This window comes from Musca vetustissima, unplaced genomic scaffold (assembly GCF_032173495.1).
Source record: "Musca vetustissima isolate MV318-11 ecotype Yass unplaced genomic scaffold, APGP_CSIRO_Mvet_v1 utg18376, whole genome shotgun sequence".
NCBI classification, from domain to species: Eukaryota; Metazoa; Arthropoda; class Insecta; order Diptera; family Muscidae; genus Musca; species Musca vetustissima.
Genome location: NW_026878097.1, coordinates 183,641 through 207,794, shown reverse-complemented (window position 1 = coordinate 207,794; position 24,154 = coordinate 183,641). Strand labels below are relative to the sequence as shown.

Genomic DNA, 24,154 nt, shown 5'->3' with positions numbered 1-24,154 from the left:
ATACTTTAAGAAATGGGAATATTTGTTTAGGAAGCAACAACAGCAACAACAACTGCGTCTTATTTTCTAAAACGATTTCTTGCCATTTTTCGATGTGACAGGATAAGGGATGAACGGATCGGAACGAAAAACAAATATGCCATCAACTACCCTTTATTTTGGAAATGTTCAAAAATGTATTTTATGGTACTGTACCCAAATTATCATCATCATGATGATGTGTCATTATTATCCTTAAATGAGTCCTGGACTAGAAAAACAGATGGCTTCCTCCTCGTCTTTTTGAAAAGCAACTACAACAACAATTCAATATAGGGCAATAAAAACAACAGCAAAAATTAACCCAAAGTGGTCACTTAGTCATCGCCAATGCCAAAAATAAAGTCGTAATTGAGAGAGGGTGAGAGAAACAAAGCTAGAGAGGACTTCAAATGTGGGGTGAGGAGAACGCGTACTCATCGCTTTATTGAGTCATATCCTGTATGCCGAAATGTCTGTCTGTCCAGCATTTGATTTGCAATAAAATTTGTCAAATATGGTATTTGTTTTAAGCGACACAAGGTTGACCGACCCACCGAACGACCACTTCACATCCTCCACCCTAACTAAAAATGTGGAATATAACTTCCGAACAACCAACCAACCACCCATCCACCAACAACAAAAATTCAAAATCAAGTTATCTGTTATCATAATTGAATTGTGAATTGGTAGAGAGCTGATTTTTATTGGCGGCTACAGGAGGACGCGAGGACGATGGGAGTGCAAAAATTTATCATCCCGACACAAGGGATGCGATTGGGAATGTGATATGGTTCGGTAATAGTTTTTATTATTGATTTCTGGAGGGAACTTTGTTTTTGGTTTGGTTGGCTGACTTCGCATGTGTGCAGGATACAAAACTCATAACTTAATTTAGGTAGTTCCAATATCCGTTATGGCACATCTGATAGAGGATAATCGAATCTGATGGTGGCAATTAGGAAGTAGAGAAATTTTTCATTTCATTGACTGCCTGTGAGTCAAAATAATGTTTCCAATGGAAAAATTGAACCAGAGGTCCTGGCAATATTTTTTCTGGGGAAAAAATTGGACCAGAGGTTCTGACGATATTTTCCTTATATAAAAAAACTTGGACCAGAGGTCCTGCCGAATTTTTTTTCTATTGAAAAAATGGACCTGCGATTCTGCGGATTTTTTTTCTATATAAAATTGGCTTGGAATACATTGAATCAGAGGTCCTGGGAATATTTTCCCTATTAAAAAAACTTTGACCAGTTGTCCTGCCGAATTTTTTTATAAAAAAATGGATTTGAGGTCCTTCCGATTTTTCTCTAGAGAAAAAAATTGACCTGAGGTCCTTCCGATTTTTTTTTCTAGAGAAAAAAATGGACCTGAGGTCCTTCCGATTTTTTTTTTCTAGAGAAAAAAAATGGACCTGAGGTCCTGCAGATTTTTTTTAAACAAACAAAAAAATGGACCGATTTTTTTTCTAGAGAAAAAAATTGACCTGTCCTTCCGTTTTTTTTTTTCTAGAGAAAAAAATTTACCAGAAGTCCTGCCGATTTTTTTGTCTAGAGAAAAAAAGGACCTGATGTCCTGCCGATTTTTTTTAGAGAAAAATGGACCTTAGGTCCTGCCGATTTTTTTCTAGAGAAAAAAGTGGACCTGAAGTCAAGCCGAATTTTATTTTTCTAGAGAAAAAAATGGACCTGAGGTCCTTCCGATTTTTTTCTAGAGAAAAAAATGGACCTGAGGTCCTTCCGATTTTTTTTCTAGAGAAAAAAATGGACCTGGGGTCCTTCCGATTTTTTTTTTCTAGAGAAAAAAATGGACCTGAGGTCCTTCCGATTTTTTTTCTAGAGAAAAAAAAATGGACCTGAGGTCCTTCCGATTTTTTTTCTAGAGAAAAAAATGGACCTGAGGTCCTTCCGATTTTTTTTCTAGAGAAAAAAATGGACCTGACGTCCTTCTGATTTTTTTTCTAGAGAAAAAAATGACCTGAGGTTCTTCCGATTTTTTTTCTAGAGGAAAAAAATTGACCAGAGGTCCTGGTTCTAGAGAAAAAAATGGACCTGAGGTCCTGCCGATTTTTTAGAGAAAAAATGGACCTTAGGTCCTGCCGATTTTTTTTTGTAGATAAAAAAATGGACCTGACGTCAAGCCGAATTTTTTTCTAGAGAAAAAAATGGACCTGAGGTCCTGCAGATTTTTTTTTTAAGCAAACAAAAAAGGGACCTGAGGTCCCTCCGAATTATTTTCTATAGAAGAAATGAACTTGAGGTCCTGCCGACTGTTTATTCTACAAAACGAAATGGATCTGAGGTCCAGCCGATTTTTTTCTACAGAAAAAAATGGGTCTGAGGTCTTGTCGATTTTTTTTTCTATAGAAAAAACTTGGACCAGAGGTTCGAACTAATTATAGAAAAAATGGAACAAAGGTCCTGGCGATTTTTTTGACTATAGAAGAAAACATGGAGCAGATGTCCTGTTTAACTTTTTTCTATAGAAAAACTTGGACTAGAGGTCGTAACGATTTTTTACTATAGGAACAATTCTCAATATTAAAGATATATGTCCATCAAATTTCAATTTTGTATCGTAATTTTCATTAGTTTTTTTCCCGCGCAGTACTTTTGAACCGGCAACAATACCCAAGCGTTTAGTTCAATAACAATGCCGTTCTTTCTGGTTCCTCTTTTATCCGTCATTACACGAAGTACTTGACTCCTTTGGGGTTCTTTTTATGTTTCTTTTGTTGCCATTTCATGTGGTTTTTGTTCTTGTTACTTCTCCCACCTTCTCCTCATCCCCCTGCTGGTGGATGGTTGATGCGCCTAACTGGCTGGATGACTTTGTCTGGTGGCATTCGTTCGTTCTGTCTTTCTTTTTCGTTAACTTCTCTGCGGTTTGTTGCGCCAGCCAGTCAGTCAGCTTAAATTCCTTACGCTCACTTTACAATCTCCTTCAAGCACTTTTGTTCGGATGCACATCAGTATGGGTCTGTGTGTGTGTGCCCGCTTGCCTGTTAGCGGCAGATAATTGTTTATTATTATAAAGGCTTCTTATAAACTTCTTGTGTATGACGATTTTTCGCTCTGTTATGCCTTTGCACCTTTTTTTGTTTTGTAGCCTCAAACCAGGTTCGTAGTTGTCTCGTGGATAAATGGAGGATATATTAAGTTTATCGAACCGGTTGTGATATATTAAAAACTTCTTTAGAAAAAAACTTTGACCCGAGGTCATCACGAATTTTTTTCTATAGAAAAAACTTGGACCTGAGGTCCTGACGAATTTTTTTCTATAGAAAAAACTTGGACCTGAGGTCCTGACGAATTTTTTTCTATAGAAAAAACTTGGACCTGAGGTCCTGACGAATTTTTTTCTATAGAAAAAACTTGGACCTGAGGTCCTGACGAAAAAACTTTTTTCCTACGAATTTTTTTCTAGAAAAAACTTGGACCTGAGGTCCTGACGAATTTTTTTCTATAGAAAAAACTTGGACCTGAGGTCCTGACGAATTTTTTTCTATAGAAAAAACTTGGACCTGAGGTCCTGACGAATTTTTTTCTATACAAAAAACTTGGACCTGAGGTCCTGACGAATTTTTTTCTATAGAAAAAACTTGGACCTGAGGTCCTGACGAATTTTTTTCTATAGAAAAAACTTGGACCTGAGGTCCTGACGAATTTTTTTCTATAGAAAAAACTTGGACCTGAGGTCCTGACGAATTTTTTTCTATAGAAAAAACTTGGACCTGAGGTCCTGACGAATTTTTTTCTATAGAAAAAACTTGGACCTGAGGTCCTGACGAATTTTTTTCTATAGAAAAAACTTGGACCTGAGGTCCTGACGAATTTTTTTCTATAGAAAAAACTTGGACCTGAGGTCCTGACGAATTTTTTTCTATAGAAAAAACTTGGACCTGAGGTCCTGACGAATTTTTTTCTATAGAAAAAACTTGGACCTGAGGTCCTGACGAATTTTTTTCTATAGAAAAAACTTGGACCTGAGGTCCTGACGAATTTTTTTCTATAGAAAAAACTTGGACCTGAGGTCCTGACGAATTTTTTTCTATAGAAAAAACTTGGACCTGAGGTCCTGACGAATTTTTTTCTATAGAAAAATCTTGGACCTGAGGTCCTGACGAATTGGACCTTTTTTTTTTCTATTTGGACCTGAGGTCCTCCGAATTTTTTTCTATAGAAAAAACTTGGACCTGAGGTCCTGACGAATTTTTTTCTATAGAAAAAACTTGGACCTGAGGACCTGACGATTTTTTTTCTATAGAAAAAACTTGGACCCGAGGTCCTGACGAATTTTTTTCTATAGAAAAAAAATATTAGTCTAATACAATTCTGCTCCACAAACCACCTCTTTCGTATCATTTAATGTATTTTCCGATTCGTTATGACCCAAACCACACAATTTCTGCTACATACCTTGTTTTGATGGTTGTTTATCCGATGACGACCATATCTCCGCCGTCCGTCCATCCGTCGTAAGCTTAACCAGTCAGCCTCGGCTTGTCAGTTTGGAAATTGTGTGCATGTTGTTAAGTCTGTCGCTTGGCAGGCCGGCAGGCTGTTTGGCAGCAGGAATGACGTGTTTTTTGGGGGCCAGAGAAAGAGAGCGACAAACAAGGTTTTCAGTTCGGCTGTGGGGACATCATCGAATGGGATAGTCAGTCAGCCAGTCCGTTGTTTATTCTTTCCTTTTGTTGCCAACCTCCAACTCAACGGCTAGGTTGCCAGACCTCATGACTTCCCGCCTTAACTGCCAGCAATTTTTGTTGGTGTTCTTCTGGAGGCAAAGTAATAACGAACAACAACAACCACAACAATGGATGGGCATTTTGCTGTGTTGTGACTGTATTTTTGCATTTCTCCCTTTTCCATGGTGATTGTTGCTGTTGTTTTTGCTGTTGCATTTTTTGTGGCCTAGGAAAACTCTGGACGTTTTTCTTTCTTCGAGAATTTTGAATGGCGAGATGAAGGGAGAGACTTTCTTGTTAGCCACTTTATGTTGCTTTCTTGGTTACATTTTTCGATGATAGTTGCTTGTTGTGCTAAGTTTGAGTTTGATGTTTGGTCTCAATGGGACAATGCGATGCCGCTCTTTTTTCCTACATTTCTTCTTCTTCTTCTTTGGTTGTTCATTGATTGGCATGGATTTTTTTTGGTTTTATAAGTTTTTCTCCCTATGGAGAAATATTTGCAGGACAAAAAAAATGGTTGGTAGCTTGAATGTTGTGATGGATTTTTTTTTTTTTTGTAGAAAAACGGGACCGCAGGTCCTCAGGATTTTTTCTATAGAAAAAAATAGGAGCACAACTCCTGACGAAGTTTTTTCAAAATAAAAAAAATTGGAACAAGAGGTCCTGACGAATTTTTTTCTATATAAAAAAATGGAGCAGAGGTCCTGACGAATTTTTTTCTATATAAAAAAATTGAACCAGAGGTCCTGACGAATTTTTTCTATATAAAAAAATTGTACCAGAGGTCCTGACGAATTTTTTTCTATATAAAAAAATTGGACCAGAGGTCCTGACGAATTTTTTTCTATATAAAAAAATTGGACCAGAGGTCCTGACGAATTTTTTTCTATATAAAAAAATTGGACCAGAGGTCCTGACGAATTTTTTTCTATATAAAAAAATTGGACCAGAGGTCCTGACGAATTTTTTTCTATATAAAAAAATTGGACCAGAGGTCCTGAGGAATTTTTTTCTATATAAAAAAATGTGGGACCAGAGGTCCTGAGGAATTTTTTTCTATATAAAAAAATGTGGGACCAGAGGTCTTGAGGAATTTTTTTCTATATAAAAAAATGTGGGACCAGAGGTCCTGAGGAATTTTTTTCTATATAAAAAAATGTGGGACCAGAGGTCCTGACGAATTTTTTTCTACATATAAAAATTGGACCTGAAGTCCTGGCGAATTTTTTTCCATAGAAAAAAATCAGTCCTGAGGTCCTGACGAATTTTTTTATAGAATAAAAATGTGGGACCAGAGGTCCTGATGAATTTTTTTATAGAAAAAATGTAGGACCAGAGGTTCTGACGATTTTTTTTCTATATTTAAAAATTGAATCAGAGGTCCTGACGATTGTTTTTTCTATATAAAAATGGGACCAGAAGTCCTGACTATTTTTTTCCATTGAAAAAATGGGACCAGAAGTCCCGACGATTTTTTTCTATAGGAAAAATGTGTAACCCGAAGCACATAAATCCTGACGATTTTTTCCAATAGAACAAAATATGGGACCAGGAGTCCTGATGATTTTTGTTCGATAGCATTGCAATCAGACCTCAGTTCACTTGTTTCACAAAATAACTTTCCAATCCATCACTATATCATTGAAAATTGTCAAGTTTTTTTTTTGTTAGTTTGAAAATTATTTTCACATTCAATTTCGAAAATCGAGACATTCAATACCTAATTGAAAAAATTCGTTGTGATATAGAAAATTATATTTCTTTTATAAATTAAAAATCCCCAATTGTTCCTGAAGATATGGCTCCACCGCCCCTTGTTAAAGGTCAAGAAATTTTAACTGTTCTCGAAGATATTCGTCAGCCTGCCGACTTAATAGAAGTTGTCGAAGAATTGGTCAATAAATTCGATATTCCAGTAAATAATGGCATCATACAGAAAGCAAAATCCGCATTAGAGGCCGGTGTCCGCTATGGATATATTGCGAAAAGTGACGATGAACTTTATTATGTACCCGAAGATGCAGATGCTGTGGAGAATAATGCCGAACAGTTGGAAACGACGAAAAGTGTCAAAACGGAAACGAGGCAAACGGAAGATACTTCCGATTGTTATGGCAATTCTCGTGGTATGCGAAGACGGGAAATGCAGGAAAAAAGAAGACGTCGAAGTCGTAGTCGTTCGGGTGCAAGACGAAGCTCCAGAAGACGTCGTCGTTGAAAAATTTTTTTTCATTGTTGTCATTTGAAATTATTGTTAATTCTTTTTTTTGCATTAATAAAATTTATGTTTAGAAGAGGATTTTTAACGTTTTAGAGGGAATTGGTTCCAATTTTATTTTGTATACAGAAAAACCTCTCTGGGGCCTCGGGTCCCTCAGGATTGCTTTTTCTATAGAAAAAAATTCTTCAGATCCCCTGAGGATGGCTTTTTCTATAGAAAAATCAGGTCCACTGAAGATGGCTTCCTTTCCTTAGGTCCCCTGAGGATTGTTTTTTTCTATAGAAAAAAATTTCCTCATGTCCCCTTGACGATTGTTTTTTTTTCTATAGAAAAAAATTTCCTCAGGTCCCCTGAGGTTAGTTTTTTTCTATAGAAAAAAATTTCCTCAGGTCCCCTGAGGTTAGCTTTTTTCTATAGAAAAAAATTCCTCCGGTCCCCTGAGGTTAGCTTATTTCTATAGAAAAAAAAAATTCCACAGGTCCCCTGAGGTTAGCTTTTTTCTATATAAAAAAATTCCTCAGGTCCCCTGAGGTTAGCTTTTTTCTATAGTAAAAAATTCCTCAGGTCCCCTGAGGTTAGCTTTTTTCTATAGAAAAAAATTCTTCAGGTCTCCTGAGGTTAGCTTTTTTCTATAGAAAAAAATTCCTCAGTTCCCCTGAGGTTAGCTTTTTTCTATAGAAAAAAATTCCTCAGGTCCCCTGAGGTTAGCTTTTTTCTATAGAAAAAAATTCCTCAGGTCTCCTGCGGTTAGCTTATTTCTATAGAAAAAAATTCCTCCACATTTTTTCTATAGAAAAAATTCGTCAGGACCTCTGGTGCAATATTTTTCTACAGAACAAATTCGTCACGACCTCTGGTCCAATATTTTTCTATAAAAAAAATTCGTCAGGACCTCTGGTCCAATATTTTTCTATAGAAAAAATTCGTCAGGACCTCTGGTCCAATATTTTTCTATAGAAAAAATTCGTCAGGACCTCTGGTCCAATATTTTTCTATAGAAAAAATTCGTCAGGACCTCTGGTCCAATATTTTTCTATAGAAAAAATTCGTCAGGACCTCTGGTCCAATATTTTTCTATAGAAAAAATTCGTCAGGACCTCTGGTCCAATATTTTTCTATAGAAAAAATTCGTCAGGACCTCTGGTGCAATATTTTTCTACAGAACAAATTCGTCACGACCTCTGGTCCAATATTTTTCTATAAAAAAAATTCGTCAGGACCTCTGGTGCAATATTTTTCTACAGAACAAATTCGTCACGACCTCTGGTCCAATATTTTTCTATAAAAAAAATTCGTCAGGACCTCTGGTCCAATATTTTTCTATAGAAAAAATTCGTCAGGACCTCTGGTCCAATATTTTTCTATAGAAAAAATTCGTCAGGACCTCTGGTCCAATATTTTTCTATAGAAAAAATTCGTCAGGACCTCTGGTTCAATATTTTTCTATAGAAAAAATTCGTCAGGACCTCTGGTTCAAGTTTTTTCCATAGAAACAAATCGTCAGGACCTCTGGTGCAGTATTTTTCTACAGAAAAAAATCTTCACGACCTCTGGTCCAATATTTTTCTATAAAAAAATTCGTCAGGACCTCTGGTCCAATATTTTTCTATAGAAAAAAATTCGTCTAGACCTCCGGTTCAATATGTATAGAAAAAAAAAAAAAATCCCAGTTCCCCTGAGGCCTGTTTTTTTCCTATAGAAAAAAATTCCTCAGGTCCCCTGAGGATTACTTTTTTTTCTATAGAAAAAATTTCCCCAGGTCTCCAGAGGAAGAATTTCCTCAGATTCCCTGAGAACTTCGATTTCCATGGAACCCACTGTGTTTGTCTGACTTTCATTAAATTGCCTCCTGACTTCCCGAACCAAGCCATATGTTCTGCTGTTAGGAGTTAATGTATCTTTGTCTGCTTTTTCTCTTTCTCTCCCTCTAACATTGATCTGCAATCATTGATTTGAGGCTAATTCTGCCCTGAGGAAAACAAAATGCCAGCGAGACATTTCAAAAGAAAGCCAGCCAGATGATAGCTACTAACCAGGTGTTGCGAATTCCAATTAGATTTATTGGCTACATTCAAAATAGGATGGATAGTAGGGGGAAGCGTTAGGGAGTATTTGTATGACCATAAATATTTTTCTTCTTCTTGGTTCCCAGTTTGGCTGAACATATCGTTCATGGTCTATTGGAATTTTTGGGTTTCCTGGAATAATTTAAATTTGCAACAAAAATTATGCCTACCAAGGCTATCATGTTCGTGTTTTTCTTTTTAGGAAGAGTCACATCATTGTTTTTCCCATTTTCAAAACCCCCACACCTCTCTGCCTCCTCATATACATATCATGGTCTTTATGTTAAAATCTTCTGGCTTATTACGACGACTTGTTAAAAAGATTATTTTGTTGCAAGGGGAGTACTCTTGAAGTTCATGTTTCTTGTTTTCGGTTGATTTGTTTTAATTGTTTTCACAAAATGAGGAATTCCCCCTTCTCCTAACCTCCCCCTCATTTAATTTGGAAATTATAAGAGGCTTAATAAGTTCGGCTGACTGGCTGGCTGTTTGTTTAAAGTTTTCATTTCATCTTCGTGTTCTTCAATTCTTGTTCACTTTTTTTTGTATTTTCGGTTTGGCAGCAGTCTGTCAGGTTATTGTCCCCTCCTCCATTGTTTGCCAGTCATTTGTGCTTCTTCTTCGTCTTCATGTTCTGCCTGCCGCTTCTCATGGCTGTTTGAAATTCATGAATTAATTGAAAATATTTATAACTTCAAACAGAAAAAAAGAGCCTCACCACGAACACAAAGTCTTCGAAGTCTTTGTTCCGGCATAATTATTGTAAACACATCGCCCTCCTACCCTACCTACCTGTCCCGCCAATTTTTATGAATAGAATTTTATTTATAAAACAAAAGTGTTTAATATCTGCTCCTTGGCCATCCTCTACTACTGCCGCCGCTTTTTATTGTTCATGATCAAGGTCAGTTTGTAATTAAATTTACACCATTTGTCTGTCTGGCCTGCCTGTCTTCCTATCGGAAGGGAACCTCAGCATAATTTTAAACAAGAATTATGACTCTGATAAGCATCTTCATAAATATGTAATTGGCTTTAAGAAATTGCATAAAAATAGAAAAAATTGAATTAATTTCCAGGGAGAAGAGGATATGCATGGATGGGAACGAAGAAAAAATGGGAAAGGAAAAACAAAAAAACAAGTGCAGCGAATTGCACAGAAATATGATTTTAGTATTTTATTCTGATAAAAATAGAAGTCCTCAGGCACCTGAGGGATATTTTCCGATAAAAATAGAAGTCCTCAGGGACCTAAGGAATTGTCTTCTATAGAAAATGAAGTCCCCAGGGACCTGAGGAATTATTTTCTATATAAATCGAAGTCCTCAGAGACCTGAGGAATTATTTTCTATAGAAAACAAAGTCCTCAGGGACCTTGAGGAATTATTTTCTATAGAAAACGAAGTCCTCAGGGGACCTGAGGAATTATTTTCTATAGAAAACGAAGTCCTCAGGGGACCTGAGGAATTATTTTCTATAGAAAACGAAGTCCTCAGGGGACCTGAGGAATTATTTTCTATAGAAAACGAAGTCCTCAGGGGACCTGAGGAATTATTTTCTATAGAAAACGAAGTCCTCAGGGGACCTGAGGAATTATTTTCTATAGAAAACGAAGTCCTCAGGGGACCTGAGGAATTATTTTCTATAGAAAACGAAGTCCTCAGGGGACCTGAAGATCTTTTTTGTACATAAAAAGTGTCCCGATTTTTTTAAATGAGTTATTCGAACCTAAGAATTTTTAGGGACCTGAAGCAGAATATTCTGGCATCTCAGAAAAAAATTCGTCAGGACTTCTGGTCCAAGTTTTTTCTATAGAAAAAAATTCGTCAGGACCTCGATTTAAGTTTGTTTTTCCATAGATAGAAATCGTTAGGACATAGGGTCTCATAATTTTTTCTATAAATTTTTTTTGTCGGAAAAATCTATTAGGATCTCGGTTCCAATTTTTTTCTATAGAAAAAAAACGACAGAATCTTGGATCCCATTTTTTCTATAGAAAAAAATCGATAGGATCATAGGTCCCATTTTTTTGTCAGGACCTAGAGTCCAAGTTTTTTCTACAGAAAAAAATTGTCAGGACCTGCAGAAAAAATCCGTCAGAACCTATGTTCCATTTTTCTATGGAAGAAGGTTCTCAGCCGCTGAGGCTTCCTTTTCTATAAAAACAATTTCTCAGGGTCAATGAGGAGGTCTATTTTTATAAGAAAAATACACTTAGGACCCCTGACTTACTTGCTTACTTTAGGTATCAACGATAGATCTTCTGTTTAAAAGATTTCCTTGATATTCTTTTACTAAATATTTTGTTCTTCTTTTTCAGAAACCTGCAATAAAATCCTCCACCCAGGAGCAGCCAGAACTTGCCAGCAAAACTCCCAGCAGTAGTGTTACCAGTGAACCAGGCGACAATGAACCAAGTGAAGAGAACAGCCTAAAATCAAAATCCAATTCCACAACAACATCCTCGTCAACGTCTGCGGCTCAAGAAATGGCTGGTGGTGGTAACTCGTCCTCCTCCTCGTCGACGAATGCAACAAATGGCTCATCCTCAACCACCTCCAGTAGCAGTAGTGCGGCTAACACCTCGGATAAAAAGCAAAAGAAAACGGTCACATTTAAAAATGTTCTCGAAACCAGTGATGATAAGAGTGCCGTTAAGAAATTCTATAATCCGGATAATCGTAAACCCCTTATCTCGATTATCAAGAAGGAATGTCTCAATCGGCCGCTTATGTATACCCGCAGCAGTGAATGCATTGTGCGACCCTCGAGGCTAACGGAGATTTTGAAAAATAATTCAAATATTGATAAATTGAATTCATTGAAATTCCGTTCGAATGCCGTATCATCGACATCGTCGTCCTCATCGGTTTTATCGGGTCCCTTGTCAAGGGTTTTTGGCGCACCATTGCCACCCGATGATGAAGAAGAGCAACAAAATCAAAATGTTATTAATTTTCGTGTCAGCCAACAGCGGGATAGTGCGGAGGCAAATCAGGATGGCGACGATGACGAAGATGAGGAGGACGAGGACGACGAAGAGGAGGAAGAAGATGAAATGGAGGATGATGGAGAAGATGATGATAGAGAGGACAATGCTGCTATGGATCAACGCGTAGAGGCCGATCATCAGCAATTGTCCAAGGAAAAAGAAGAGGCTAAACTCTCGGAAACCGCTAATGTTGTGATAAAGGCCAACGAGGAGGAGCAACAAATTGTTTTAGATAAACATTTTGTCCTGCCCAAACGTAGCTCGCGTTCATCGCGTTTAATAAAACCCAATAAACGTTTGGTTGAGGATTCGATACTGGGCAAGAAATCCACTCTAAAACCGAGTTCCTCAGCAGCGACACCCGCAGCAACCCAAATCAAAGAGGAAAAGTCGCCGGGGATTACCCTGCAAACAAACTACTTTGGTTTGGGTGGCGATTACAAAAGCAACAAGGAGTCTAATGGCTTGATGGGTAAGTACACAAACGTTATACGTATCCGACTCTAACTAATGATTTCTATTTTTCTTAGGTTCCAAAATCTCCAAAGAGGCAGATGCTTTGAAACCTTCCGCCTTTGCGGCAGCCACATCAAATGTTTTCCCAACCTTTGGTGGCTCGAATAGTTTGCTCAGCTCATCCGCCTCCTCCACCACTTCAACAACAAAACCCAGTAGTTTTATTCTAAGACAACCCCGCCTTCAATTTGAATCCTTATCGGCAAGCCAAAATACTGGCAGTTCCTCCACCACAACAACAACCAGTACCACCAGTACAACAGCGACCAGTGATCGAAGTAATATCAATGTGACAGCAGCAGCAGCTTTAGCCTTATCTGCCTCCCTACCAAAATCTCTACTGCAGGCAATATCCTCCGCATCATCGCCGAATGGCAGCAGTGCATCGTCGGCGTCTACATCGTCATCATCACCTGCGGCCTCTGCCACCGGATCATTACTTTCACCCACATTTTCCTTAAACAATAGTTCCAGTTCTGTGAAAAATAATGCAGGTGAGAGTTTGATTCGGATTATTCATAGAAAAGTTTCCCTCAGGGTTTTGAGGAACCTACAAGAGGATTTCGTTTCCTATAGAAAGTAATTCCTCAGGCCCCTGAGGACTTCGTTTTCTATAGAAAATAATCCTCAGGTCCCTGAGGACTTCATTTTGCTATAGAAAATAATTCCTCAGGTCACTGAGGACTTCATTTTGCTATAGAAAATAATTCCTCAGGTCACTGAAGACTTCGTTTTCAATTGAAAATAATTCCCCGGGTCCCTGAGGACTTCGTTTTGCTATAGAAAATAATTCTTCAGGTCTCTGAGGACTTCGTTTTCTATAGAAAATTATTCTCCAGGCCCCTGAGGACTTCGTTTTCCATAAGAAAATAATTTCTCAGGTCCCTGAGGACTTCGTTTTCTATACAAAATAATTTCGCAGGTCCCTGAGGACTTCGTTTTCTATAGAAAATAATTCCGAAGGTGCCTGAGGGCTTCGCTTTCCATAGAAAATAATTCCTTCAGATCTCTCAGGACTTAGTTTCCTATAAATCTGTAAATTTGAAATAATTTCTATCCTATTTTTTGTTTCCAGCTTCCTTAGCTCCGCTTTCTACTGCAACTTCGTCTGCGACAGCCCCCTCAAGTATACTATGTGTGGTGTGTTCCTCACCCATACACACAAAAAATCTACCACAAGCATCAAAATATGGTCAGCTAAGCTGTGAATATTGCCGTAAATTTATATCGAAAATTGCCAAGAAATCTCTTGCCATAAAAAATTCCGCAATTAATAAACCCATTATACCGCAGTGTAAAGCGGATGGTATGTTCGAATATATTTTCAAAATCTGTACATTTTCTAATATGCGATCTCTCACTCTCTTTCAGGAAATTGTCCCATAACGCCTTTAAACAAAGGCATTCACATTAAAAACTTTAAGAAACTCTACAAGGAGCGCTGTGGCCTCTGTTGGCTAAAGAAATGCCTGCAGACCCTACAATTGCCCAAAGTGAGGCTAAATGCATTGTTACCTGTCTTAAATAATTGTACTACTGGTGTCACTACGGCGACCGCCACCACCATTATCAACAACAACAATAGCAAAAACAATAATCTCATGGAAATGAAAATCCGCAAAGATATGGACCTATTGGAGGCAGCAAAATTATCGATAAAATGGAAAATGTCTGGGGTGGCAGGAACAACGACCTCAGCAGCAACGGTTGCTTTGGTAAATTTAAAAGAAGCTACCACAGCATCAAGTGTGGCTGGAGCTGTCTCATCCGCATCACTGGAGGGTATCAAATCTAATTTGAAATCTAACTCCTTGCTTGCGGAAAATAGTGGCCCTGTAACATTTGGTAGCTTACCTCTGCTCAGACCGGCCATTTTGGAAAAATCCTCCTCGTTAATTAAACCCTCTTCTTTAATCGATACAAAATCGGAAGTGATGGATAAGAAGCCATTGGAAATCCTTAAAGATGTTAAGGTGGAAGCGGGTCTATTGGAAATTAATACCAACGCCGCGATCTCCCCCTCGACATCATTAACGGTGAGTGGTGTGGGAAGTACAAATAAATTAAAGCTAAAGGAGAAAAAGGAACGTAAGGATGTAAAACTCAAGGACTTACCCTCACCCAAATGTGAAGAGAAGCCCTCCAGAGCGGATTCCAAGGATGGCATGGAAAAATTGGAAATTTCGGAAGGTACAACTCCAACAGCACCTGCAGTGGCGACCAGTGAAAATAGTTCCTTAACGACGGCTGTAGTAAATGGTGGAACCACCCCTTCTGGTGCTTCCAATGCTGCTGCGCCGGCTGGAGTCACCGCAGATAAACGCCAACGTATTGATCTAAAGGGGCCTCGAGTAAAACATGTCTGTCGCAGTGCCTCCATTGTTTTGGGCCAACCCCTGGCCATGTTTGGTGAGGATGAAGAGGAACAGCAACTCTCAGAGATTCCGGTGGATGCAACTGAAATTCTTCCACCGAATGAAAATGGTGTGGAAAAATCTCCTCTCACCGATGAAAATGATAATTGTGCCTCGTGTAAAACTCAACAATTGGATACAGCAACACCACCTCCAACATCAGGGGAGAGTCTTCGAACAGAGCAACCTCCACCCCAAAAGGTGGCCAAATGGGAAACAAGCACAGTTGCGGCTCAAACGAATGCTAGCAGTAGTATAACGACAACCTCCACGAGCACATTAGCCACCACCATCTCCACCTCGACTACAACAACACGATCCAGTGTTTTGACCACCTCGAAGTTACAACAAAGACCCCATCACTACAACACCAATCTGATGGGTTATAAAAATAAATTTAGCTCACAAATGGTGGCCACCTCATCCGCGACAGGGACAGCAGCAACAATGGGTGGCGGTGGTTCCCTAATGAGACGCAAGGAACCCAACGCCGCCGCCGCCGGTAAATGTAAACTCCTGATATCCATTGATTTCTGGGAAAACTACGACCCAGCTGAGGTATGCCAAACTGGTTTTGGCCTCATCATTACAGAGACAGTGGCGCAGCGCGCCCTCTGTTTTCTCTGCGGTTCAGCTGGCCAGGATCCATTGATATTTTGCGCATGTTGCTGTGAACCCTATCATCAGTATTGTGTCCAGGATGAATTCAATCTCAAACATGGTTCTCTGGATGAAACTTTGCTTCTGAATGAAAGTTGTCTCAGTATTACGGCTGGTGGCGGCTCAGCCACCAATACCGCCATTGCCAAACTAAATTGGCTATGTCCCCGCTGTACGGTGTGCTATACATGTAATATGTCTTCCGGTGCTAAGGTGAAATGTCAAAAGTGTCAGAAAAACTATCACTCAACGTGTTTGGGTACCAGCAAAAGGCTCCTGGGGGCCGATCGCCCTCTGATCTGTGTTAATTGTTTGAAATGTCGTTCGTGTTCCACGACAAAGGTTACGAAATTTGTTGGTAATCTCCCAATGTGTACGAGCTGTTTTAAGCTGCGGAAAAGGGGCAACTTCTGCCCGGTATGTCAGAAATGTTACGATGATCAGGATTTCGATTTGAAAATGATGGAATGCGGCGATTGTCATCAATGGGTTCATGCGAAGTGTGAAACGTTGACCGATGAACAATACAATCTGCTGAGTACCCTGCCGGAATCTATAGAATTTATATGTAAACGATGTTCCCGAAAATCCCAGGAGGCTAAGCAAAGGGCTAATGAATGGCGTGAGGCGGTGCGTGAAGAATTTCAATCGAATTTGATGAGTGTCCTGAAGCTGCTGAGTAAATCGCGGCAGGCTTGTTCTTTGCTGCGCCTAAGTCCCAGGAAGCAAATGAAATGTTCCTGTGGCGGATCCGGCAGCAACAACAATAACAACAACAGTAAATATCAACCCAAATCTTTGCAATTTAATCAGGAGAGTTCGATCGCCACCCCCTCGAACTTAAATATCGATGTATATGAATTTGATGATCAGGAAAGGGATGTGGAATCCATGGCCCCACCCACCCCCTTGGCCATGGAGAAGAAATGCATTTGCAATAATGCCTACAATAATTCCGGTACCTCTTCTACACTCTCCTCCTCCCCCTCTCCGGGGTCGTCATCACAACAAAACCTTAGTCTGGTGGAAATAAAACAGAAAATCACCACAGACAAATATCAATCCCTGGCCGAGTTCCACTACGATATGTCGCAGGTCATACACCAGGCGAATTGTGATGAATTGGAAATTGTCTATAAAGAGCTACTATCCGAACAATTCCCCTGGTTTCAAAATGAAACTCAAGCCTGTACAGATGCCCTGGAAGAGGATATGTATGAAACGTCCGGAGGAGCCTATGGTCTCAACACCTCATTGGATTCAGAAAATGACTATCAAATGGATTGCCTACCCTCGGCCGAAGAACAACATGAAGAGGCTCAAAGATCCGCACTCCTTGCAGAATTACCACAAGATTTAGAGGAACAGTTATATGGCATCAAGACACGACAAGATTCCCGCATTTGTTTATTTTGTCGACGTACCGGCGAGGGTCTACCCCATGAAGAATCACGACTACTATATTGTGGTCACGACTGTTGGGTACACACAAATTGCGCTTTATGGTCCGCTGAGGTTTTCGAAGAAATTGATGGCTCTCTGCAGAATGTCCATTCCGCAGTGGCTCGGGGTCGAATGATCAAATGCTCCGTTTGTGGTAATCGTGGGGCTACAGTGGGTTGTAACATAAAGTCGTGTGGTGAACATTATCATTACCCCTGTGCCAGGGCCAAAAATTGTGCCTTCTTGGCCGATAAATCTATGTATTGCCCGGCTCATGCTCCCAGTGAAAATTCCGCCAACTTTGAAACCCAATTTGATGTCCTACGGCCGGTCTATGTGGAATTGGAAAGGAAAAGGAAAAAGCTGGTCGAGCCCTCCAAGGTCCAGTTTCACATTGGCTCTTTAGAGGTCAAGCAATTGGGTCACATCTTACCCAGATTCTCTGATACCTATGAGGCTTTGGTGCCGGTGAATTTTTTGTGTTCCCGCCTTTATTGGTCCTCCAAGGAGCCATGGAAAATTGTCGAGTACACGGTGAGGACTTATATACAAAATTCCTCAAGTTCTACACTCTCAGTGGGGTCTTTGGATATGGGTAAAAATTTCACAGTGGACCATAGCCAATCGAATACGGCCCTTATACATTTGGGTCTAACACAAATACAACAATGGCATTCGAGTTTAAATCGTAACATGGAGTGTATGGACTCTATGGAGGATTATGATTATTTCCCACACCACAACAACAACCATCACAATTCGGTGGGGAATAATAATAGTGCTCAAGATCAAGTGAATCCCCCTGATGAGGAACCTCAAACAAATGCCGATCTTTTGCCACCGGAAATCAAAGAAGCCATTTTTGAAGATTTACCGGGAGATCTTTTGGAGGGTATTTCCATGTTGGACATATTCACCAAATGTATGAATTATGAAGATATGGCCCAGGGGGAGCAAACACCCCTTACCGCCGATGAGGATACCATGACTTCGATGGGGGCTTTTACCAAACAATTTACGGCAGAATTAAATAATGGTTGGCCCTCCTCCACCTCGGGTGTAAGCAGCAGTGATGAGGGTCTATTTTCCACCACCCAGGTAGCCACAGCCGCTGCTGCCAAGTTGCAAAAGCTCAAGAAGTCCTCTTCGCCCATTATCAACTGTGGCGATGTCAATGCCAAGAATGCCATTAAAAGGCGTAAAATCTCAGAAAATATGCTAATCAGCATCAATCAACATCAGCAGCAGCAGGCGAGGGGTCACAAAAAGGATTCCTCCAGTTCCAGACTGGAATCCACATCCAATAAACGTAGTTTCACCTGGAGTGCCGAGAAGCGTTACAATTTGGAATCATCCAATGGCGATTCGAAGTTGAAAATAATGCAAGTGGATGGTGTTGATGATTCCGTGACGGAGTTTCGTTTTATCCAGCAGGATAATACCGCCATTAAGTGTGAACGTTGCCAGTGTGCCTATCGGAACTTAGAGGCATTTCAACGCCACTTGGCCACATGTAATGGCGGTGGAAATATGGAATCAGAATCGAACTCAGAAATGAATACAGGAACCACGGCAACTACCACGGGTATTACCCTGGAACAATTACAGGAATTAAATAATAAATTACAACAACAGCAGCAGCAACAACAGCGGGCAGCTTCGCAATTACCATTCCTGCAGGCCATACCCAGTAATCAAACGTTGCAGCAACAGTTACAGGGTCTTCAGGCAGCCACTTCAACATCCCTCCCGCTGCAGCTGCAAAATGTACAAAATCTGCAGCAGCTACAACAATTACAACAACTACAACAATTGGCTCAAAACCCTCAAACATTGGCGCCGGGTAATTTCTTTATATCCACCACCACGACAAATCCCTCGGCGCCGGAGGTTAGCAATGCCGCCGATTTGCAGCTGTATGCCAACGCTTTGCAGGGTCTAACGGCCAATTTAAATGGTACCTTTACCCTGCAGCCGACAACGGCAACAGCGAACAATGCATTTACCCAGCAGCAGCAACAACAACATGTCACTCCACAACCTCAACTATTGGCCTTGTCCACCAATGCTGATGGCACCCAACAAATTATACAATTACCGGCTCACAATACCACCACCCCGGCCACATATCAAACCCTGCAGGCCACTAATACGGATAAGAAAATTATTCTTCCCGTGGGTGGGGGTAAACCCATGAAAACCATGGCCACAAAGGCGGCACAACAGGCGGCTGCGAAGAATAAGCTGAAGGCCACAACTGCGGTAAAGCCGCTGCAATCTAAAGTGCAGATCACCACCACCGCCGCCAATAATGCCAACCAAAATCTGAACACCAACAACCAGGCAGCCACGGCGGCAGCTGCTGCCCAACTCCTAAATCAACAGATCCTGCAACAACTACAGCAGCAGGCCCAGGCCCAACAAAATGCGAACAACACGGCTGGACCTCAACTCGTCTTTCAGACCACCAATCCTGGGAATCCCGGACAGCCACAGATCATTATGCAGCAGCCTCAGCAGAATATCATTTCCTTTGTGACCACCAGTACGGATGGTACACAACAGCCTCAGTTTCAATATGTTACCCTGCCGACGAGCAATAATCACAGTCAACAGGCTCCCACCCTCTTTGCCACCACCACTAATGGTCATCACCATCATCACCAGGCCGCTCAGCCCCTCATGCAATCTGCCTATTTGCAAACAGATGCCAGTGGCAATTTGGTACTGACAAGTGGTCCAGCTCCTGCGCCCCAAACCACTCCTTTACAATTGTTGACAGGTGCAGGATCTCAGGTCATTGGTACCTTAATACAACCTCAAACTTTACAATTGCAGGGTGGTAATGTCATAACCACCAATTCGGCGGAGGGAAATCCCGGCGGTGCAAGTACACAAACCCAACAGCAGGTTATTATTAGCAATGGTACCACAACAACAGGGGCTCCGGGGGCAGCTGGCACCACAGGCTTGGAAATGTTGACCGCTGCAACCCCCGGTGGAGCTCCACAACTGGTGCTGGCGGCCACCAACAACCCACCCATGTATTATGGCCTAGAGACAATTGTCCAAAACACCGTGATGTCATCACAGCAATTTGTCTCCACCGCCATGCCGGGGGTCCTCAGCCAAAATGCTAGCTTTTCGGCAACCACCACGCAAGTATTTCAGGCTAGTAAAATTGAACCTTTGGTGGATATTCCAGCTGGATATGTTTTGCTAAATAATGTGGACCCTAGCCAGGCTGCGGCAGCTATTTTACAGACCGCCCAACAACAACCCCAGGCGGCCAATAATCAGGCTGCAAATCAAGCCACCTTTATTCAAGCTGCCCTGCAACAACAGGCAGCCACTGCAGCTGCCGCAAATTTGGCAGCTGAACAACAACAACATCAGCAGCAGCAACAACATCAACAAAATATTTATCGGCAAGCTTATCCGAATACGATGGCAGCTCAAATTGTGGTTACACCTAATTTGACGACAGCGCAGCAACAACAACAACAGCAGCATCAGACACAACATCAGGTTACTTTGACTCCCACAGTGACTCCTGTTCCTGCAGCAGCCACTCCCCAAGCCACCACCACAACCTATGTGGATCCTAACACCGGTACAATCTACAGTGCCAAGGTTACCCCCATGGCCCAGGCTTCACAGGTGAAGAGGGGAGCTAAGGCCTCAGCCAATCCCGTGACAGCAAATATAACCAAGGTCCAGCCCCAGCAGGTGGTTGTAAATAAGGTAATGCCCAATGTGGCTCAGATCAGCAACCTGCAACAACAACAGCAGCAGGTTTCACAACCGGTGGTCGCCACCGCAACAGCCACACCTCAGCCTCAAGCCCAGCAAACTTTGATTTTAAATAATCCGGCTCCTCAAAAATCGATGAAACAGCAACAACATATGTCTAAACAACAACAACAAGCAAATGTTAATCTATTGAAATCCCAGGAATCTTTAGGCAGTAACAACAACAAGAAAACCAATATGATAAGGCCTCTAAATAAGGCTGAGGTCAAGCCCAAGGTCATGAAAACAGCCACGGCCACCATGGTTACTAAGGGGAATAATTTGAGTCACAATAACACCAACAGTGGTGCCATTTTAAATCCCAACAACAAAATGATTATACTCAAACCCCAGCAGCAACAACAACAACAGAACCTACAGCAGTTGCAGCAACAACAACAACACTTAAATTTAAATCAAAATTTAACGGAGAATCTGCATGCAACCAGCGGCCATTTAGAGGCCTCCAATGTGGCTCTAATGGAAAACCATAACCTTGGAAATAACGCCAACCTCTTGGGCCATAACACCACTTTGGAAAATGTCCACAATAATGATCTCTTGAATCTGCAACAGGGTCAAAATCAACCCGCAACTCAACAGCAGCAACATTACAATGTCCCCGATGCTTTGCTAATGGAAGAAAATTCCTTACAACAACAGCAGCAACAAACATTGACACATTGTTCGTATAACAACAACAGCATTACTAACTTTGAAACCTCCCAGCAACAGCAACAACAACAATCGATTGTGAACACCAACGAAGCCAGCAATCAAATCCTACCCACCATACAGAGAATGCCCCAATACACCAACATTAATATTGTCAACCCCCTGCAGCAATATTCCGCCTCGGCAACAACAACAACTTCGTCCACAGCTTCAACACTATCCAGCCTCAGTAATTCATCGACCACAACTACGGTTACACGACCCACAAATCGGGTTTTACCCATGCAACAGAAAACCTCCACCACCACAATGACCAGCAGCAGCAGCGGTATCATCAGCAGTAGTGGAGGCGGTAACAACAACCACACCGCCATTAGCAACAATTTTGAACACCACAATACAACAATAAATAATTCATCGATGACAGGATTTTGTCACACCTCCACCTCGTCGTCCTCCTCCACAATAACCAGCAGCAGTAGTAGTACCACAACAAGTACCATTAATTCTTCTCCAGCCGATTTGAATACAAATCTGTCGATAACGGAAGAATCCGCAGGCCTGATGAAGACCCATAGCCTAAATAAAATTGCCTATGAGGCTGAGGTGAAGCAGATGTTGCTACATTCGCCAAATCCTCAGCAGGAGGCAACCATGCAGCAGCATCTACAGCAACAGCAGGTTATGTATCTGCAACAACAGCAAAATGCGGCAGCGGCTATAACTTTAATGCCACCCAAGGCCTCAACACCACCCTTGGCTAGTTATGAGTTGAACAACAAACCCGAGGACTCTGCAAAATTGTGTTATGTTCCCCAGGTTCAAGGTCACAATTATAATGAAGATCCCACAAACCCCACAGAGGAATGCCATCTTCTCCCCGAACCCAAATTTCCAGCGGAAGCAGAAATCCTTCTATCACCCCACGATAGCAATGTGGAAAAGGAAAATGAAGAGGTTGTGGCCTTGGGTATAACCGCACCGCAACCTTCAGAAAACATTATTATGACTCCAGAGGAGCAACAACAACCAGTCACCCCCCTTGAGCCCGAAAATCCCGTGGATGATTTGCATAATAACGCCGATGACGATGATGACGACGACGAAGATGATGATGGTTTTAGTTTGAAAATGCCCTCTACAAATTGTTCGGACAACCTCTCCATGGATAGTGATGAGCCGGCGGTAAAGGAGAAAATCAGTAAAATTTTGGATAACCTGACCAATGAGGAGTGTAACGAAGCCCTACAGGCGGCAAGCAGCAATAACTCACCACTAATAGAGGTCCACACCCCAGGGGATTTAAATGTGAACGAAGAACAAAATTACCTAAGTCCCCAGCAACAACAACAACAAATGCAGACCTCTGCCGAACAACAACTTTCCGAAGAATTTTACAGTACCAGTACCCCTGAAGAAACTTCGGCCCTAATTGCCGATGTGGAATTGGCGGTGGAGAATATCAAAGAGAAGTTACAGGAAAAACTGCAAGAATCCGCACAACTATGTCCCAGCAACTCTCAAGAATATCAAGCTGCAGTTGTAGAGACGCTAATGGAAACTCAACAGCAACAACAGAGTACCCAAAACCCCCTAACCATTTGTCAGACCGCACCTCCTCCCCAACCACCCACAAGGCAGCCCAAACGTGTCACTGGACCCCATCTACTATACGAAATTCAAAGTGAAGATGGCTTCACCTACAAATCCACCTCCATTGCTGAGGTTTGGGAAAAAGTATTCGAAGCGGTACAAGTTGCCCGGCGAGCCAATGGTTTGGCTCCACTGCCGGAAGGTCCCTTGGCCGATATGAGCGGTGTACAAATGATTGGCTTGAAAACCAATGCCTTGAAATATCTCATTGAACAATTACCCGGAGTGGAGAAGTGCAACAAATACACCCCCAAATATCATAAAAAACAAAGCCCCTCCAGTCATGGTGGTTCGCAGAGCAGTATTTCATCACATTTAAGTGGTAGTCTATCGGCCATATGTTCCAGTTCGTTAAGTAATTCTTCAATGGGTGGTGGTGTGGGAACACTTAGCAGCTCTTCGTGCCTGGATGTTGATGGCAATAGTTTGGATTACAACTCCGAACAAGAGGAACTCATTGAGAATCCTTATGATTGTGCCAGATGTGAACCATATTCGAAGCGATCGGAATATGATATGTTTAGTTGGTTGGCGTCGCGGCATCGTAAACAACCTGTACAGGTGTTTGTACAACCATCGGATAATGAATTGGTGCCAAGGTAAGGAAATTTTTTCGTTGGTTTACTTTGAAGTTATTGACAAATTCTTTTGCATACTTTAAGGCGCGGAACTGGCAGCAATCTTCCCATGGCCATGAAATATCGCACTTTAAAGGAAACTTATAAAGATTATGTAGGGGTTTTCCGTTCTCACATACATGGAAGGGGTCTATACTGTACAAAGGATATTGAGGCTGGTGAGTAAAGGACAATAGTTTTTAAAAGAAATATTTCTAAGAAATATTTCTATAGAGAAACAATACTCCTGGCCCCAGGAGTAGCTTTTTTCTATAGAAAAACAACACTCCAGGGGTCAGGAGAATTTTTTTCTATAGAAAAACAACACTCCTGGGGTCAGGAAATTTTTTTTTCTATAAAAAACAACACTCCAGTGGTCAGGAGAATT

The 24,154-nt window shown here is 41.1% G+C and overlaps 1 protein-coding gene across 1 annotated transcript in view; it reads left to right on the top strand.

The window, feature by feature from the left end:
• Positions 1 to 24,154, top strand: part of LOC133322893 (histone-lysine N-methyltransferase trithorax) — a 33,682-nt gene that overhangs the window by 8,236 nt on the left and 1,292 nt on the right. Inside the window, 10 exon segments of the mRNA XM_061531847.1 lie at positions 6,514 to 6,902; positions 11,325 to 12,161; positions 12,207 to 12,468; positions 12,527 to 13,006; positions 13,588 to 13,818; positions 13,884 to 15,250; positions 15,328 to 15,429; positions 15,431 to 20,392; positions 20,522 to 23,748; positions 23,812 to 23,945. Of these exon segments, the coding sequence (XP_061387831.1) occupies positions 6,514 to 6,902; positions 11,325 to 12,161; positions 12,207 to 12,468; positions 12,527 to 13,006; positions 13,588 to 13,818; positions 13,884 to 15,250; positions 15,328 to 15,429; positions 15,431 to 20,392; positions 20,522 to 23,748; positions 23,812 to 23,945 (11,991 nt within the window).